We start from the raw sequence: 20005 nt of genomic DNA on the forward strand, positions 1-20005 counted from the left end.
CAGCTCTAGTCTGTTGGTCTTGGGGGGTGGGGGGGTCTTGATGGGATGTTCTCTAAGGTCTCTTCCGACGCCACCATCCATCCCCGCAGCGCATCGTCGAGGCGACCTGTGTGCAGCGGCGTCCACTGGGTTCAGGAGTTCAATTCCGCCGTCCCGGCAGCAGACGTTTCTCTGTTCCTCACTGTGTGCAGGTGCACTGAGGCCGAAAAGGAACTGTTTGGGTCCCACTTCCCCCCCCCCCCAAAGGTCAACTCCTTCGGTTCAGCAAAATGATAATAATAATAATAACAATAATAATAATATAAATAAAATCTAGTGCTTGCCGCACCAGCCTAGGCAAGACCCGGCTCCAGACAGAGCCAGGGGCCGCCAGGGAGCCCGATAGGGTCCACAGCGGAAGTGGTCCTTGAAAATGAGGGTCCCGGGAAACACGCATTCTAAAACGCTGTCATTCGGACCCGTGCTGTCGTATCCTAAAGTAAACTCAGACACGGAGACACGACGCCACTCTCGCTGTAAGCACCAACAGCCACAATGCTTGTCACCGCGCACCGAGGGAACCTCCACTCGGAGCGAGGGACGAGAGGAGCGCGGAACCAAGACGCCGAGTACCCGGTGTTTCCGGCGAGCTCTTCTTCCCGCAGCACCGGGCGCGGTTGCCCTGGAGACAGAGCGTGCTGAGTCGATGCGGCGACGCGCCCCAGCTCGGCCTTGGCTCGCCATCTACAGACGGGGTTCGCAGGACCACCGCCAAGATGGTGAGTGGCTTCTAATGATAAGGGAGAACTTCGAATAGGTGCTGGGGCCTGAGGTCAGAGATTCCCAGCACACTTTGGGGGGAAACTCTAGGTATGACAAACTGGGGGTTGGGGTGGGGTTCCTGGTGCACCCCGATTCCCACCGGGGAAAGGAAGGCAGGCCAACGTAAAACCTTGGTGTTTTCTTCTCTCCCGCTTCTTCATTTCCCACACGTGGGAGGGACAACCTAACGAGGGGAGGCCGCGATGGCAGAAGCTGCGTGGACGCATCCTTCTGTGGATAAAGAACTTGAGACCCCTTGGCTCAGCTAAGTGCAGGGTGATAGATCTTTGAGAGAAAAATAGGCCGGTGTTTTGAGTAGCTTCTTCTGGGTTTGTCTTGTAAATGGTGGGGCTGTCACTCTCAAAAACTGGTCGACAGAATTGGATGGAGAGAGAGAGAGAGAGAGAGAGAGAGAGAGAGACCTTTTGCACTGTAAACCAGTACAACCACTCTGGAAGGTAGTTTGGAGGTTCCTTAAAAAAAAAAAAAAACAAAAAAAAAAAAAAAAACATAAAACTAACCTATGACCCAGCCAAACCACTCTTGTGCATCTACCCAGAACCCGTGTTCATTGCCGCACTATTCACAATAGCCACGTTATAGAAACAGCCCAGATGCCCCACAACAGATGAGTGGATCGATGAAATGTGCTATATCCACAATGGAATTTTACTCACCTATTAGAATAAGATTTGTCATTTGCAGAGAAATGAATGGACCTCGAACAAATCATGCTAAGTGAGGCAACTGAAACTCAGAGGCAAACTGCCTGTTTTCTCTCATGTGAAAGCTAGAGCTAAAGTATAACTGAACGTGATAATTTTTTTTTTTGGCCAGTCCTGGGCCTTGAACTCAGGGCCTGAGCACTGTCCCTGGCTTCTTCCCGCTCAAGGCTAGCACTCTGCCACTTGAGCCACAGCGCCACTTCTGGCCGTTTTCTGTATATGTGGTGCTGGGGAATAGAACCGAGGGCTTCATGTATAAGAGGCAGGCGCTCTTGCCACTAGGCCATATCCCCAGCCCTGAACATGATAATTTATACAGGGCTCTTGGGCATTCACACACAGTCAGTCAGACTAAAGGGGGATAACTTTAGGAGAGGAACTCAAACCATCACTACTCTGAACATTTAAAATACCATTTGCCAGAATGAACTCCAGGACATGGGAAATGTGGGGTCTTGTTATTGTTGTTGTTGTTGGTGGTGGTGTTTGTGTGTTTACTCTGGGTTTTCTTTCTGTGGGGTAAAGGAGGGACACAAAGGGAGGAAGGAAGGGTGAACAAATATAGTTGTGATATTCAGTATATACTATGTAGAATGACCTATGTAATTTATAGGTAGGGATGAGAGGAGCAAACTTGGAAAAGCAAAGAAAGGGGTGACATTGTTAAAAAAAGAAATATACTCACTATCTAACTTAGGAAATGATAACCCTTCTGTAAAATACTATAATAATAAGAATATTTTTATTTATTTTTGTCAGTCGAGGGGCTTGAACTCAGGGCTTGGGTGCTGTCCCTGAACTTTCTTGCTCAAGGCTAGTACTCTACCACTTTGAACCACAGTGCTACTTCCAGTTTTCGTGTGGTTCATTGGAGTCTCATGTACTTTCTTGCCTGGGCTGGTATTGAACTGAAATCCCCAGATCTCAGCCTCTTGAGTAGCCAGGATTACAGGAGTGAGGAATAGAAGCCAGGGACAGTGCTCAGGCCCTGAGTCCAAGCCCCAGGACTGTCAAAAAAAAAAAAAAAAAGAATCTCATGGACTTTTCCTGCCCAGGCTGGCTTTGAACCATGATCCTCAGATCTCAGCCTTTTGAGTAGCTAGGATTGTCAGCCTGAACAACCAGCTCCAGGCTTTACTTTTTTTTGGTCCCAGGTCTTGATCTGGGGGCCTAGGAACTGTCCCTCAGCTTCTTTTGCTCAAGGCTAGCACTCTACCACTTGAGCCCTAGTGCCACTTCTGACTTTTCCTATTGATGTAGTACTGAGGAGTCAAACCCAGGGCTTCATACATGCTAGGCAAGCACTCTACCACTAAACCACATCCCCACATCCCCTAATTTTTTTTTTCTGATATACCTTTGTTGCTCCTTTTGCAGATGCTTTCAAGAGCCAAACCTGCAGTAGGTGGGGAACTACAGCACACTGACAAAAGAAAGAAGAAAGGTAGGAAGATTCCAAAACTAGAGGAGCTACTTTCACAAAGAGATTTCACCGGAGCTATTACCCTCTTGGAGGTAATGTCCAAAGAAGATTGCTTCGGATGAATACCTGGCTTAATGAGAGACCAGGGCTGGCGTGAATGTTATTTATTCCGGGCGAATTCCAAGGTTTCTTCAAAGAAGCCCCTACTAAATCTGCTCAGTTATAGATTCCAGATTCCAAATTAAGTATAAACCTGGTTGAAGATAAAGTTAAAAAAAAAAAAAGTTGGGCTGGGAATATGGCCTAGTGGCAAGAGTGCTTGCTCCTTAAGCATGAAGCCCTGGGTTCGATTCCCCAGCACCACATATATAGAAAATGGCCAGAAGTGGCACTGTGGCTCAAGTGGCAGAGTGCTAGCTTTGAGCAAAAAGAAGCCAGGGACAGTGCTCAGGCCCTGAGCCCCATGACTGGCAAAAAAGAAAAAAAAAAAAGTTGAAGGCCAATTTTTTTCCTTTTTCTTTTGATAGTCTTGGGGGCCTGAACGCATGGCTTCATGTTGCTAGACTTTCCCTTGATTGCTTGAGCCATGCCTCCAGCCCAGGGGCTAAATTTGGATTATGTTTAGTCCTATAGATGATGGAGCTAACCTACAAATATGGAGACACATAACTTTAAGTAATTCTACTGTGCTTATTACTTTTTTTTTTTTTGCCAGTCCTGGGTCTTGAACTCGGGACCTAGGCATTCTTCCTTAAGCTTTTTCACTCAAGGTTTGAACTCTACCTCTAAAGCCACACCTGCCTCCACTTCTGGCTTTTTGGTGGTTAATTGGAGATAGGAGTCTCTTGGACTTTCCTGCCCCAGGCTAACTTCAAGCAATTATCCTCAGATCTCTACCTCCTGAATAGCTAGAATTATAGGCTTAAACCACCAGCACCCAGCTTATATTCACATTCTTTAGGACTGCATTCTTTTGGTCTCTGCACTGTAGGTAAGTAGTCTAAGTACTATTAGTACTAGTAGTCCAAGGAAACAGAACTTTGCAGAGCTGCTTAGTGGATGCACCTGTTAGAGGAGAGTGCAGAATGCACCAAAGTGGAAGCTTTTGCACCAGGTTCTGGTTGTATTATACCACATCTTATTACATTTCTGCAAAAGCTCTACTCTGTAGCCATATGACAGTGATCCTGTCAATAACAATTGAGAAGAGGAAATTCTTACCTCTGATAAAATAATATTTGTGGGGCTGGGAATATGGCCTAGTGGCAAGAGTGCTTGCCTCGTATACATGAGGCCCTGGGTTCGATTCCTCAGCACCACATATACAGAAAATGTCCAGAAGTGGCGCTGTGGCTCAAGTGGCAGAGTGCTAGCCTTGAGCAAAAAAGAAGCCAGGGACAGTGCTCAGGCCCTGAGTTCACGGCCTAGGACTGGCCAAAAAAAAAAAATAATAATAATATTTGTTTTGTTTTTTGCCAGTCCTGGGCCTTGGACTCACCGCCTGAGCACTGTCCCTGGCTTCTCTTTGCTCAAGGCTAGCACTCTGTCACTTGAGCCACAGCGCCACTTCTGGCCGTTTTCTATATATGTGGTGCTGGGGAATGGAACCCAGGCCTTCATGTATATGAGGCAAGCACTCTGGCCACTAGGCCATATTCCCAGCCCCTCTGCATATTCTTAACTCTTGTAGATCTGGCAAGCTTAGTAGAACAATTGAATGGATTTTCCTCAAAGGAAGGTTATGAGCTATTAATAACTCCATGTGTACGCTAATAGCACAGGATGGAAGTATGGGGCTAAGTACAGGCGGCTTCGGCCATGGGTTGGAAGCAGACAGCACTTTAGGTCTTAACAAATCACTGCTGTGTGGCTTTGACTGCACTGCTCAACTTCTCTAACCTTTAGTTACTTGGCTTTCAAAATTTCACATCCATTTTTTCTGTTCCTTATCTGTCATTCAGAATTGGGTAGATAACTTAAGTACTTCCTGGAATAAGACATCTGTTAACACAGAAAAGCAAATGGGAGGTATTTGAACGTATGTGACAACTGGAAGGTAGTGAGTGGTGCCAAGTCTTGTAGATATGGACTTAATAAAACTGCATCTTGTCTTACTTGAATATTCATCATACTTTCACACAGAATGTTTTTATCCTGAAGGTTTAATAGTCAAAGTGTTCACGATTTTTTTTTTCCCCATGATTTTCTCACCTGAAGTTCAAACGCCATGCTGGAGAACAAGAAGAAGACACTAATCTGTGGATTGGCTACTGTGCCTTTCATCTGGGGGACTACAAGAGGGCTCTGGAGGTAAGTGAAACAACAGCAATCTAACAGAGGCCTTTAAAAATGGGGTTAAACTGTGTATAGCAGCAATATGACGCATGATAAAATCCAAACAAAGCAGAAGGCAGTAACATAGAAAAAGAAGCCACTTTGCCCCCCCCATTCCACTTCTTTGTTAATAGAAGAAAACACTGACACTTTGTTAGTGTACTGATTCAGAGATATTCTCTCTATATGTTCCAGCATATGAGAATGTATTGTGTTTACTTTTACTAATGAGATTGCATATGACATTAGATTGGTATTGAACCCATGGATTAGAGCATTTAGTCTTCACATATAATCTTATTTCCAACATGTAATCTAAGGAAAGTCAGATATAGTGGCACATATTGGTAATTCCAGCACTTGGGAGGTTGAAGCAGGAGGATTGTGAGTTTGATGCCAGCCTTTGCTATATAAAAGGTTCAAGACAGGCCTACGCTACATAAGATTGAGGCCAGTGTGAGTTACCCAATGACATCCTGTCTCAAAATAACAAAAATAACAAAACCACTCGGCTTGCAAACCTGTAATCCCAGGTATGTGGGAGCTAGAGCAGAAGGATCCTCATTTGAGTACAGCCCTGGCAAAGAAAAAAAATGAAACCTAGGAGTTAGTGAGAGCCTATTTCAGTGAGTGATCCAGGCCTAGTGGCTTATGTCCTTAGTGGTCCCAGCCATGCAGAAGGCTGTAGATAGGAGTGTAATCATTCTGAGGCCGGCTCCAGGCAGAAATGTGAGACCCTACCTAAAAACAAGTAAAGTGAAGAAGAGCTAGAGACATTCCTGAAGTGGTAGAGCACTTGCCTTGCTAGCACTTAAGCCCTGAGTTCAAACCCAAGTACCACCACTACCAACAACAACAAAAAAAGTAATACAATTTGAAGAGCCTACATAAAAAAAAAAAAATTGATGCCTGGTGCTAGTGGCCCACACTTGTAATCCTAGCTACTAAAGAGGTTTGAGGGGGCTGGGAATATGGTCTAGTGGTAAAGTGCTGGCCTCTTATATATGAAGCCCTGGGTTCGATTCCTCAGCACCACATATACAGAAAAAGCCAGAAGTGGCTCTGTGGCTCAAGTGGTAGAGTGCTAGCTAGCATTGAGCAAAAAGAAGCCAGGGACAGTGCTCAGGCCCTGAGTTCAAGCCCCAGGACTGGCAAAAACCCAAAACAAAACAAAAAATAAAGAGGCTTGAAGCCAGCCTGGGCAAGAAAGTTCATGAGACTCATATCTCCAACTAGCTACCAAAGACTCTTTAAGTGGGGCTGTGTATGGCTGCTCAAGTGGTAAAGTTCTATCCTTGAGCAAAGAAACAAAAAGTTTTGGGCCAGTGCTCATGTTCTGAGTTCAAGCCCCAGTACAAACACACATCAAGTTTGAAAATACTCAGGGCAAAGTAATGAGGTGAGGTGAAGAATAAGAAACTTGCTGAAGGAATAGGAAAAGGACAGAAAAGCGGCTTCTAGTGGAGGAAGGTAGAGGGGAGAGAGAGGCTACCCAAATACAGCAAGAAAAAGCAAGAGGGGCACTGAGAAAGACTGATCACAGGTATGTACAAGAAAAAATGTGCTTGACAGTGAATCTCAGAAGTGTCCTTGGCAGGAAAATGTAACCTTTTTGAATATAAGGCCAAATCAACAAAAACCACCAAAGTCAAAACGAATTGAAATTCCAGTGTATCAAAGTTACAGGGTTTAGCCAGGCACTTTTGACTCGTGCCTTTTCTACCTCAGGAAACTGAGATCTGAGGATTATGGTTTGAAGCTAGCCCAGGCAGCAAAGTCTGTGAAACTCTGACCTCCAATTAACCAGCAAAAAGCCGGAAGTAGAGCTGTGGCTCAAGTGGTAAACTTGGAGTGAGAGCACATGGCCCTGACTTCAAGTGGCTCAGTACCAGCACAAAACTTTTTTTTTTTTTTCTTGCCTGTCCTGGGCCTTGGACTCAGGGCCTGAGCACTGTCCCTGGCTTCTTTTTGCTCAAGGCTAGCACTCTGCCACCTGAGCCACAGCGCCACTTCTGGCCATTTTCTGTATATGTGGTGCTGGGGAATTGAACCCAGGGCCTCATGTATACGAGGCAAACACTCTTGCCACTAGGCCATATTCCCAGCCCCACAAAACTTTTTAAAATAAAATTTCCTAAGTTATAGGGTTTAAGATGAATCGAGTCTATGTGTATGGTTTTTTGTTATTGTTGTTTAAGTCTTTTTTACAAACATAGCATATGGCCTTTTCCCCCTCATTTCTGAAATTAGTTGGTGCAGTTGCAAACCACCTAGGGAAACCTTGTAAAAGGCTGCATCAGGACAGCCCTGCCTGGGGCAGGGGGCCCGCAGGGTTTCCTGTACCCGAGGTTGCCCTGCACTCTCTCAGGAAGAAATCCCATTCCCCCATCATCTACTTCACTGCCACAGATCACCCCTTCTGGTATGTTTCAGGAATATGAAAACGTAACGAAGGAGGAAAATTGCAACCCTGAAGTCTGGGTGAACCTAGCCTGCACCTACTTTTTTCTTGGGATGTATAAACAAGCCGAAGCAGCTGGATTTAAAGGTAAAATGGACTTTTTTCCCTCCACTTTATGTCTGAGACTCTTCACTCAGAGTATGCATCATTTTGGAGATCTTAACACTTTTCTTGGATTTTTTTTTTTTTTGCCAGTTCTGGGGCTTGAACTCAGGACCAAGGCTGTGTCCCTGAACTTCTTTACTCAAGGCTAGCACTCTACCATTTGAGCCACAGAGCCGCTTACGGCTTTTTCTGAGTAGTTTATTGGAGTCCCACAGACTTTGCTGCTTTGAGCCTTGATCCTCAGATCACAGCCTCTGGAGTAGCTAGGATTACATGTGCCACTGGCACCTGGCTTCCTTAGTCCTTTTTAATGAGGACAAAACTGACATTAGAAAGGCAAAAAGTAAGCTGGGTGTTGGTAGCTCATGTCTATAATCTTAGTTATTCAGGAGACTAAGATTTTAGAATTATGGTTGGAAACTGGCCTGGACAGAAAAGTCCAAAAGTCCCTGTGTACAATTAACCAGCAAAAGAAGCTGAACTGTAGGCATGGTTCAAGTGATAGAGCACCAGCCAGGCAAAAAAAAAAGTAAGCAAGAGTCCAAAACCCTGAGTTCAAGCTGAAGCACAAGAAGAAAAATGAAAGCTAAAATGTGCCAGGCAAGTAACTCATGCCTATAATTCTAGCCACATGAGAAGTAGAGATCAAGGGATCGTGGCTCAAGACTTAACATGGACAAAACAGTTTACCAGATTCTATCTCAAGCAGTGCCTGGGCACAGCGCCACATACCTATCGTCCCAGCAATAAAGGGAAGCACGAATAGGAGGATCAGAGTATAGACCAGCCCAACCATGAAGTTGAGACCCTGTCTTGAAAATAACCAATGCAAAAAGGAACAAGAGCTTGGCTTAAGTAACAATGGTACTTGCTTTGCAAAGCATGAGATTCTGAGTTCAAATCCCAGTACTGCCACAAAAAGAAAGCTAAGAAGCTGAAAAGCTACAAAGAAAGGACAAAACTATGCTCTTGAAAAAAAATACTGCATTTGAATTAATTCCCCTCATGTTCCTCACAAAGCCGTCTGCCAACGGGACAAGCAGAGGATGGGAGAAGGAAGGGAGCAAGGTCTGATCGTCAGGCCAGCTCAGTAGTGTGGTCACGCTGTTGGGAGTGCAGCACTGAGGTGTAGTTGTTCAGGTCAGCTACTGAGGGAGAACCTGCCATTTCCCCTTGAAGACTGCAGATGTCTCCTCTCTCCTCTTCCCTGTCGCTTTCTTACCCCCAGGACGGCCATCTCAAGAGGATAGTACTCAGATCTGAAAAGAAGAGTAAGGGGAAAGGGAAATTTGGGAAAAAGATTAAGGATAGTGATAGTACAAATGAAATTCAAAGAAATGCAGAGAACATGGGCAAGAGAAGGTTCATTAGGAAATTGGTTCTATCCAGGGTAGAATTTCTATATGTATAATTGAAAATCGGGCTGGGGATATGGCCTAGTGGCAAAGAGCGCTTACCTCCTATACATGAAGCCCTGGGTTCAATTCCCCAGCACCACATATACAGAAAACAGCCAGAAGTGGCACTGTGGCAGAGTGCTGGCCTTGAGCGGGAAGAAGCCAGGGACAGTGCTCAGGCCCTGACTCCAAGCCCCAGGACTGGCCAAAAAAAACAAAACAAAACAAAAAAAAACCTATAATTGAAAGTCTGAAGCCTTTCTTCATTTGCACCCAAATAATGTCTTAGCTACTAGTGTTATTCCTCCTAATTTAGGCATAAGGCCCTTTATTTATTTACTTTTATTTTTTATTTTTTGCCAGTCCTGGAGCTTGAACTCAGAGCCTGAGCACTGTCCCTGGCTTCTTTTTTGCTTAAGGCTAGCACTCTGTCACTTGAGCTACAGCGCCACTTCTGGCCATTTTCTATATATGTGATGCTGAGGAATCGAACCCAGGGCTTCATGTATATGAGGTGGCAAGCACTCTTGCCACTAGGCCATGTTCCCAGCCCAGCATAAGACCCTTTAAAGTATTCACTTTACCTATTGCTTCTAGACTTTGTGCCTAGAAGTGTTTTCACATCAAAAGTGCTTAGTAGTTATGTCCCTGGCCTATGTATATATGTATTTTATTTTATTTTCTTTTCTTTTTTTGCCAGTCCTGGAGCTTGAACTCAGGGCCTAAGCACTGTCCCTGGCTTCTTTTTGCTCAAGGCTAGCACTCTACCATTTGAACCACAACACTACTTCCGGCTTTTTCTATATATGTGGTGCTGAGGAATCGAACCCAGGGGGAGCACTTTACCACTAGGCCATATTCCCAGCCCTGTATTTTCTTTTTATGAATTGAAGTACAAATTCTTTTTGCAGGGCTGGGAATGTTGCTTAGTGGTAGAGTGCTTGCCTAGCACGTATGAAGCCCTGGGTATGATTCCTCAGTACTACATAAGCAGAAAAGGCTGGAAATGACATGGTAGTTCAGGTAGTAGGGTGCTAGCCTTGAGCAAAAGAAGCTCAGGGACAGTGCCCAGGCCCTAAGTTCAAGCCCCAGGACTGGCAAAAAAAAGTTCCTTTTGCATAAGAGGTATAAAATTGAGTGTCCAGAATCAGAATTTCGAGAGTGCAGAGGCGATGGACAAGAGTGTGAACCTCTTGTTTTGGCTGCCTATTTAAGTGTGCCACAGCTCATGGAAGACTGTGAAAACAGAGTTAGTATGTAAGGCAAATATGACAGTCTAACTGGAAAAGGAGATTTCAGGACTTGAGAAGGGGCAGATCAGGAGGGTCTGTCCGTGTGCTGAGATGGCTGTGTCCACTGTCCGTGTTTGTCAGTGTGTGATGGACAGGGAGTAGACTGTGGCTGTCCTGTGTGCCGTGTGTGCCATGGGTCACCGTAGTGGAAACAGGTTGAGGTTGTGGGAAAGCTGGTTCTTCACATTCCTGCTGCTGCGCTGGACAGAGAGCGGACGCACACCCGCATCTGCTAGGAATGAGTTATCCGAGTCTCTTTTTAATCTTGTAAGAGACTGAGAGCTAGACTATTCAGTTCTTTAAAAAGACACTTGGATCATCTTTTTCTTTTTTTTTTTTCTCCAGCTCCAAAGAGCCGGCTCCAAAACCGCCTGCTGTTCCATTTGGCTCACAAGGTATTTTCTGTTTTCATTCTCCCTTGTTTTGTTTGGAAAACATTTCTCTAGTGTCTTCTTGTTACCAACAATAGTGAGAGATACTTAACTAGAATCTAGGTGGCCGTGTTAAAAGGATTTCCCCCCTCACGGCTTTTTATCTGCTTCATTTATTCATGGATGTCAGACTCGGGTCCTCTGGAGCAGCCTTCATGGTTGGTATAGATTCCATAAGAGTTGAAAACATGTGATATTTGGCTTTTTGAGCTTGGCTTATCTCAACCAGATGATCTCTAGTTCTATACATTTTCCTGTAAACAATTTGATTTTATTCCTCATGGCCAAATCATATTCCATTGTGTATATATACCACACATTCGTTATCTCCTCGTTGGTTTTTGGCTATCTAGGCTGATTCCACAGCCTGGCTACTATGAACAGAGCTTCAGTAAAGATGGGAATGCAGGTATCTCTCTTGTATATTATATGTCCTCAAGAGTGTTACAGCACAGTCAAAAGGTAGATTTGGTTTTTATGTCATGAGGCAACTCCATACTAATTTCCACAGTGGTTTCACGAATTTACATTCTCACCAACAGTGTATTTCCACGAGTGTGGATCTTCATGTGTCTTTTCTCCTACAATTTTAGTTCAATGATGAGAAAAAATTGATGAACTTTCATCAGAATCTTCAGGATATCACAGAAGATCAGCTCAGTTTGGCCTCAATCCACTACATGCGATCTCATTATCAAGAAGCTATCGATATATATAAGCGAATACTACTAGATAACAGGTCTGTGGCCTTTCATACCTATTTCTAGTCTAATTTTGCTAATTTCTTTTTTTTTTTTTTAGTTTCTTTTTTTCTTATGTTAGTACTGGGGCTTGAACTCAGGCTTTATGTTCTTGCTTAGCTTTTTGTTTAAGACTGATGTTCTACCACTTGAGCCACACTTTCTCTTTCAGCTTTTTGCTGATTAATTGAAGAGAAGACTTTCTCAGATTTTGTCTGGGTGCTGGTTTCAAACCTTGATTCTCAGGTCCCAGGTAGCTAGGATTAGTGGCGTGAGCCACTGGTGCCCAGCCTGTTAGCTTCTTTCATTAGTAGGTTGGCTGAATAACTAGTATTCTCTAGATCTAGTCTCCATGAGTTTAGTCTGTTAACTTGATTATCTAGTGTTTCCATATGGGTTATTTAGACCTAGCTTTCTCTATCTTTTCTTTTTCTTTTTTTTTTTAATTTTTATTTATTATTTTATTTATTTATTGGCCAGTCTTGGGCCATGAACTCAGGGCTTCTGTCCCTGGCTTCTTTTTTGCTCAAGGCTAGCACTCTGCCACTTGAGCCACAGTGCCACTTCTGGCTATTTTCTGTATATGTGGTGCTGGGGAATCGAACCCAGGGCCTCATGTATACGAGACAAGCACTCTTGCCACTAGGCCATATCCCCAGCCCCTATCTTTTCTTTTTTTAATCACCCATATTAGGAGCATTTTTAGACACTTTTTTCCCCCTCCAGATATACTGGTATTTATACCAGTAAGTACATAATGTTGTAATATATTTAATTATAAACATTTATGTTTATGTAATATATTTGCTTTCATGTAAAATGAGTGTCTTTTTAAAAATTTCCTCTTTGAGAGTGATACTGCCCCTGTTAAAAGTGTATTTTCTAAGCTGGGAGCGGGTGGCTAATGCCTGTAATGCATGCTAGCCACTCAGGAGGCTGAGATCTGAGGATGATGGTTCGAAGCCAGCCTGAGCAAGAAACTTTGTGAGACTCTTACTTCCAATAAACTACTTGAAAAGGTCAGAAGTAGCACTGTAGCTCAAGTGGTAGAGCATTCACCTTGAGCAAAAGAAGCCCAGGGACAGTGCCCAGGCCCAGAGTTCAAGCCCCAGAACTGGCAAAAAACAAACAAAAACGTGTTGTCTAGGCTGACATGGTGCAGTTCTATAATAATAGCTACTCAGGAAGTGGAAAACTGAGAGTCTCAAGTTTTGTCTGGATAAAAGTAGCAAGAATTGGTGTCAAAAATAAGGTAAAAACTGTCTAGCAACTTCAAAGGTAGAAATTAGAGGATTGTGGTTTGAGGCGAGCTCAAGTAAAAAGTTAGTGAGACACTATGTCAATAGAAGAGGCCAGGCATGATGTCTTATGCCTGTAATTCCATCTACCTATGAGGTGAATATAGGAGAATTTTTATATAAGGACAGCTACAGCAAAAGCACAATACTTTTGAAAAAACTAAAATAGAAGGGCTAGGGGTGTGGATATACCACCACTATCAAAAACAGTGAAAGCAAGAGACCTCAAGCGATGCAGACTTGCTTAAAAGGAAGCCATGGACTCACCACCTAGTACTAGAAGGAAGAAAGGAGGGAGGGAGAGAAAGAGAGGAAAACACAGAGGGAAGGAAATAACCTGCTGAAAGATTGAGACACAAACTATTCTGAACAATTAACACCCAACTGCATCACTTAACTCTTGTCTCTCTCCCATCTCTGGAGCTCATCCGCCTTCCTTCCTTCCTCTTGCATTGCCTCCAGTCTCCCGCCAGTTCTCATTTTCAGTCTTTGGGCCTACCCGCCGTCACTGTCCATTCCCTGTACACTGTGTGCTTAGTTGTTTACACTCAATTGTAGCATGTGTTCACATCTCCGGATGCACCGCATGACCTTTTCCCTTGCTTTGCCATCTTATACTCTACTTATGTCAGAACAACCCCCAAAAGCCAGGCAAGGTGACGCATGCCTGTAATCCCTAGCTCCTGGGGAGTCCAAGGGGGAAAGCTCACCAATTTGAGGTCAGTCTGGACAACATAGGAAGAATCTAGTTCAAACAAGTAAAAGTAAAAACTGAATGTACTGAAATATTACAAAGCAAATAGAAGGGGGAAGAGGCACTGATTCTATCTTGCTTGCTTTCTTCCCAAGGCAAATAGTTGGCCTGTCCTTGTCTATCTGAGCTTTGTAGTCTGACAGCATTTCTCGGAAGAACACTTTAACTATTAACCCTTTGTTCTCCCCTCACACAGGGAGTACCTGGCTCTCAACGTTTACGTGGCTCTCTGCTACTACAAGCTGGATTACTACGATGTGTCTCAAGAAGTTCTGGCTGTTTACCTTCAGCAAATTCCTGATAGCACCATTGCACTCAATCTTAAGGCCTGTAATCATTTTCGCCTTTACAATGGCAAAGCAGCTGAGGTAGGGATGCAAACATGTTTCTGGTTTCCTTAACTCCAATCGAATTACCTTACAAGTTCCAAGACATTAATTAAGCTCTGTCATTCGTGTGAGTCTTCATTAACACCCTGTAGTCATTGCCACTATGATTCTGTAGAAACCTAATGGTTGGTCGTTTTTTCTTTGTTGATGTGTGTGGGTGCTGGTCCTGGGGTTTGAACCCAGGGCCTAGGCATGTCCACTCAAGGTTAGCCTTCTACCACTTGAGCCACCACTCTACTTGTACCAGCCTTTTGGTTGATTGATGGGAGAAAAGAGTCTCACAGTTGTCCTGCCCTGACTGGCTTTGAACTGTGATCCTCAGATCTTGGCCTCCTGAATAGCTAGGATTACAGGCATGAGCTATCAGCGCCTGGCTAAAAAATGTTGACTTTGAAATTGTCTATGATATTGTGCCTAATATATTTAGATAATTTTACCCAGGTGCCTTATGCTAACTTAGACATGTCTGAAACCAAATGCTTCAGCTTCTTCCTTTAAAATATGTTGGTGGGTCTATGGTCGAATGCTGCTAACCTCTGAAACCACATCAGAGATGGGTACTCTTATCTCCAGTTACCAGGAAAAAGCCGGAAGTGGAATTATGACTCAAGTGGCAGAGCACCAGATGTGAACAAAAAAGTTTACCTGTGTGGCCCCAAGTGCAAACCCCAGTACTGAATTAAAAAAAAAAAAGCTTATGAGAAACCTGGAATAGCTGTCATTCTCTTGGCCTCTTCTCCTTCATCTCCCAATTTTTACCAGTTATATGTTAAAAGATTTTCTCTGTTTTTCATGGTGAGGTGGGGGGACCTTGCTACCAGCTAGACAAGCAGGTATTCCTGAGTATTTAGCTCTAACACTGAGCTACATCTCCAGACCTGGATGTCTCTGTCTGTCTCTGTCTCTCTTTCTCTCTCTTTCTTTAAATCAATACCTTCTCAGAACTCTGTATACCTAGAGTTATTGGGGTCAGGACTCTAGACTGTCCTTCTCAACTACAAAGGCTTGCTTTTTCTTTTAAAACTGTATCAGTTCAGTTTACATATTAATGTTATAATAGAATCCAGCTAGAGATGGCTGTGCTAAAGGTACCTTAAGAATTGCCCCTCCCGGGCTGTGGGGAAAGAGGAACCCTTCTCCATTGTTGGTGGGAGTGCAAATTAGTACAACCACTTTGGAGAACAGTATGGAGGTTTCTCAAAAAGCTCAATATAGACCTACCCTATGACCCAGCCATACCACTCCTAGGCATCTATCCTAAACAGCAGGTCCCAAGATATCAAAAAGACATTTGCACTTCCATGTTTATCGCGGCACAATTCACAATAGCCAAAATATGGAAACAACCCAGATGCCCCTCCACAGACGAATGGATCCAAAAAATATGGTACTTATATACAATGGAATACTACATAGCGATTAGGAATGGTGAAATATTGTTATTCGCAGGGAAATGGTCAGAACTCGAACAAATAATGTTGAGTGAGACAAGCCTAGAACACAGAAAACAAAGGGGCATGATCTCCCTGATATATGACTGTTAACAAAGGGAGACGGAGAGACAGTAGAGACCAAGTCTGTGAATACTGTATATGTTCTTGATACATTGTATATTGCATATATGTCTACCTGACCTAGACAAGGGATAGAAAAACAGGTCGTAAGATATCACAAGAAATGTACACACTGCCCTACTATGTAACTGCACCCTTTTTGCACAACACCTTGTAAAAAAATTTATGTTCAATTAATAAAAAAAAAAAAGAATTTCCCCTCCCAGTTTTTGGTAGCAATATGGTATAATTTCAATCTGATTATGATCATCTTTTTAAATTCATTTTTAATTTTTGTCAGTTGTGGGGTTTGAACTCAGGGCCTGGGCGCTCTCCCTGAGCTCTTTTGCTTAAGGCTACTGCTCTACGACTTTGAGCCACAGTGCTATTTCCAGTTTTTGAGTGGTGAATTAGAGATAAGAGTCCTGTGGGAACTTTTCTGCCCTGGCTGGCTTTGAACTGCGATCTTCAGATCTCAGCCTCCTGAGTAGTCAGGATTACAGGAGTGAGCCACCAGTGCCTGGCTGTATGATGATCTTATTAAGCAATTGAAAATCAAGCACTCTTATAGAAACTTATTTTTTTCTTTATTTTATTTTTTGCCAGTCCTGGAGCTTGGACTCAGGGTCTGAGCACTGTCCCTGGCTTCCTTTTTGTTCAAAGCTAGCATTCTACCACTTGAGCCACAGCACCACTTCCGGCTTTTTCTGTTTATGTGGTGCTGAGGAATCGAACCCTGGGCTTCGTGCATGCAAGACAAGCACTCTACTGCTAAGCCATATTCCTAGCCCCTAGAAACTTACTTTTTAAACATAGTCAGATTTATCTTTTTTGTTTGAATTTAGCGCTGTCTGTATCTTATGACTTCTAGAAACTTGCTACTTCTCTCATCAGTGATTGCAGTGTCTGTTCTTCCTATTGTAAGCATGGAATAATAATAATAATAATAATCTGTAATGATTGCAATAACCCTTAACACAGTTCTAGCGACTTGCTCAGGACCACAAGGGGCAAACTGAGGTCTCAAACCTTGCTTGACTGACTCTAAAGCCTACAGACTTAACACCCGGAACTGAATGCTAATTTAGGTGTACTTTGTTCTTAAGACACACACATACCAACATATAACTGTATGTATATGTATTTCTATCATTGTGCTTAGTATTTGGTAATTCCTAACTATCTTCAATCTAGATGAGCTGTTAGTGGGTAAAGGTGCATCTTTCGACATGTGTATCTCCAGACCAGGCACAGGTGCATGAATATAGTTAATGCCAAATACATATTCATTGAATTCAAAGTCTGTCTGACGAGGAGGAAGTGCAAAAGAATTGAGTAACAGGAGGGAGTCGGGGGGAGGGAAAGTGGGAGAAAACTAAGAGCAAGGGTAACAATCAGCAAGAAATGTAACTGTAACCCCTCTGTATATCACCTTTACAATTAAATTAAATTAAATTTTAAAAAAAGAATTCAGAAAAGACGAAAACTGAGAAGAGGCTGTTTGAGAGGCTGGAGGGGTGGCACAGGTGGTAGAGCACCAGCTTTTGAGCACAAGTGCCAGGTCTCGTGTTTAAGTCTCAGACCTGGAAGAGAAAAGGCTCTTTGATTTCATCCTGTATCTGAACTGCTTGGGACCAGAAGTTCTTTGTGTTTTTTTAAGACTTCAGGGTTTTTTGAAATTTGGAAATATATATATACACACATACACACACACAGACTTTACCAGGTAAGATTTCCCCAATCTTGTCCAGGGGCTGCTGGCTCACACCTATGATCTTAGTTGCTCAGGAGACTGATTTGAAGACAGCCTGGGCAAGAAAGTCTGCGAAGCTCTTTTCTTTCTTTCTTTTTTTTTTTTTTTGCCAGTCCTGGGCCTTGGACTCAGGGCCTGAGCACTGTCCCTGGCTTCTTTTTGCTCAAGGCTAGCACTCTACCACTTGAGCCACAGCACCACTTCTGGCCATTTTCTGTATATGTGGTGCTGAGGAATCGAACCCAGGGCCTCATGTATATGAGGCAAGCACTCTTGGCACTAGGCCATATCCCCAGCCCCAGTGTGAAGCTCTTTTCTTTCTTTCTTCTTCTTCGTGTGTGTGTGTGTGTGTGTGTGTGTGTGTGTGTGTGTGTGTGGTGGGTCTTGAACTCAGGGCCTGGCACTGCCCCTGAGCTTTTTTTGCCCAAGAATAGCATTCTATCACTTTGAGTCACAGCTCTGTGGTTAATTGGAGATAAGAGTCTCATGGACTTTCTTGCCTATGCTGACTTTGAGCCACAATCCTCAGATCTCAGCATCCTGATAGGTGTGAACCACCAGCACCAAGCTGTGAGACTCTTACCTCCATAAGCCAAAAGTGGAGCAGTGGATCTAATGGTAGAGCCTTAGTTTTGAGCAAGAAAAGAGCTCAGGGACAATGCCAAGGCCCTGAGTTCAAGCCTCAGGACCAGCACCCAAAAAAAGAAAATTTCCTAATCTGAAAATCACGTCAGTGTTCAAACAGTTTAGTTTGACTGTGTGTGTGTGTGTGTGTGTGTGTGTGTGTATGTGTGTATGTGTGTATGCGTTCCTGTGCGTGTGTGTACTCATGTGCATGTTCCAGTACAGGGCTTGAACTTAGGGTCTTTCACTCTTGGTTTTCCCTCAAGACTGGCTCTCTGCTACTTGAACCACACCTTTACTTCTGGCTTTTTGGTAGTTAATTGGAGATAGGAAGACATCTGCTCAGGCTGGCTTCAAACCTCAATCCTCTGATCTCAGCCTTCTAAGTAGCTAGGATTACAGGTGTGAGCCAGTGACACCTAGTGATTTGAGAACATTTTGTACTGTGTATTTTTGGATTAGGGATGTTCAACCTCTACTAGTATTTCTATATTTTTATTCTGATTAGGATGTCATTATTATTGGGGGTTGAAGCCAGTTCTAAGACGAGGAGTGAGTAATAAAGCTGTGGGGGAATTTTCATAAAGGTTATGGCAGACAAGGTAGCAAGTAGGTGATCAAGAAATAAAAGTACTGGAAGTGGTGCTGTGGCTCACAGTGGTAGAGCGCTAGCCTTGAGATGAAGAGCTTAGGGACAGTGCCCAGGCCCAGAGTTCAAGCCCCATGACCAAAAAGAAAAAACAAAGAAGTAAAAGTACTAAAGAGGAGGCTGGTTTCAGAAGATAAAGGATTGAAGAACTTTCTCCCCACCTTGGAAGGCATCTTAGGGTAGTGATGAACAATTTGAAATTAGAATCAAATATATCAGAACTTCAGCACTTTAGCACACTAGCTTAACAGATATGTGACTTTAGGTGAACTCCTTAACCTCCTAGTAAAATAAGGGAAGTGATAGAACTGATTCATTGTAGGTAGACATAAAGGCTAAATGAGAGGATGCACGTAAAGTCCTTAACATGATAGAAACAATAAATGTTCAGTAAATATTAACAATTGTCAAAGATGTTACCGTCACATTTTTTTTCTTTTTTTAATTAGTTAATTAATTTATTTTCTGTATCTTGTTTAAGAAATGAGGCCCAGGAGTTAGGCACTAGTGGCTTATGCCTGGAAATCCTAGCTACTCAGGAAGCTGAGACCTGAGGATCAAGGTTCAAAGCCAACCTAGGCAGAAAAGTCTGTGAAACTCTTATTACCAATTAATCAGCAAAAATCTGAAGTGGAAGTGCGGCTGCAATGGTAGAGCACCAGCCTTGAGCGAAAAAGCTAAGGAAATGTAGAAGACCCTGAATTCAAGCCCTGGTACCAGTACACACGCATATGCACACATACACATACACATACATATACACATATATGTACACACAAATAAAGAGTTTGAACTCAGAGCCTTGTACTTGCTAAGGCAGGTGCTCTGCCACTTGAGCAAGGGCCTCAGCCTTTCATTTTTGGACCTAATAACCTTACACTTATCAGCTCTGTAAAGTGCCTAAGAACATGTGGGCTTTTTTAAAATAAAATTTCTCTCATTTTTTTAGTTGTCAGTATGAGCATTAATTTGAACTCCAGCCCAGTAACTATCAAAATATGATCTGGAGCCAGGTACGGTAGTACACACCTGTAATCCCAACTACTTGGGAGGTGGAGACAGGCGAATTAAGAGCTCAAGGCCAGCCCAGACAAAGTTATTGAGACCTTATTTCAAAAACAAAATAAAACAATGGGGCTCGAGGTGTGACTCTCATGGTAGGACAGTTGTGTGGAATGTGTGAAGCCCTGGGTTCAATACCCAATAGTGGGGGGGGGGAGTGATCTGGGACCCCAGGGCCTTTGAGACCCCTTCAGAGGCTCTGTGAGTCTGGACC

The 20005-nt window shown here is 43.4% G+C and overlaps 1 protein-coding gene across 1 annotated transcript in view; it reads left to right on the plus strand.

Annotated features, from left to right (window-relative positions):
• Nucleotides 1-655: 655 nt before the first annotated feature.
• Nucleotides 656-20005, plus strand: part of Ttc26 (tetratricopeptide repeat domain 26) — a 42542-nt gene continuing 23192 nt past the window's right edge. The window contains exons 1-7 of the mRNA XM_048340298.1: nucleotides 656-758; nucleotides 2904-3041; nucleotides 5167-5259; nucleotides 7717-7831; nucleotides 10884-10933; nucleotides 11563-11708; nucleotides 13958-14129. Coding sequence (XP_048196255.1) covers nucleotides 756-758; nucleotides 2904-3041; nucleotides 5167-5259; nucleotides 7717-7831; nucleotides 10884-10933; nucleotides 11563-11708; nucleotides 13958-14129 — 717 coding nt within the window. The 5' untranslated portion in view covers nucleotides 656-755. The remainder of the gene's footprint in view (nucleotides 759-2903; nucleotides 3042-5166; nucleotides 5260-7716; nucleotides 7832-10883; nucleotides 10934-11562; nucleotides 11709-13957; nucleotides 14130-20005) is intronic.

Source organism: Perognathus longimembris, chromosome 2 (genome assembly GCF_023159225.1).
Source record: "Perognathus longimembris pacificus isolate PPM17 chromosome 2, ASM2315922v1, whole genome shotgun sequence".
Classification (NCBI taxonomy): Eukaryota; Metazoa; Chordata; class Mammalia; order Rodentia; family Heteromyidae; genus Perognathus; species Perognathus longimembris.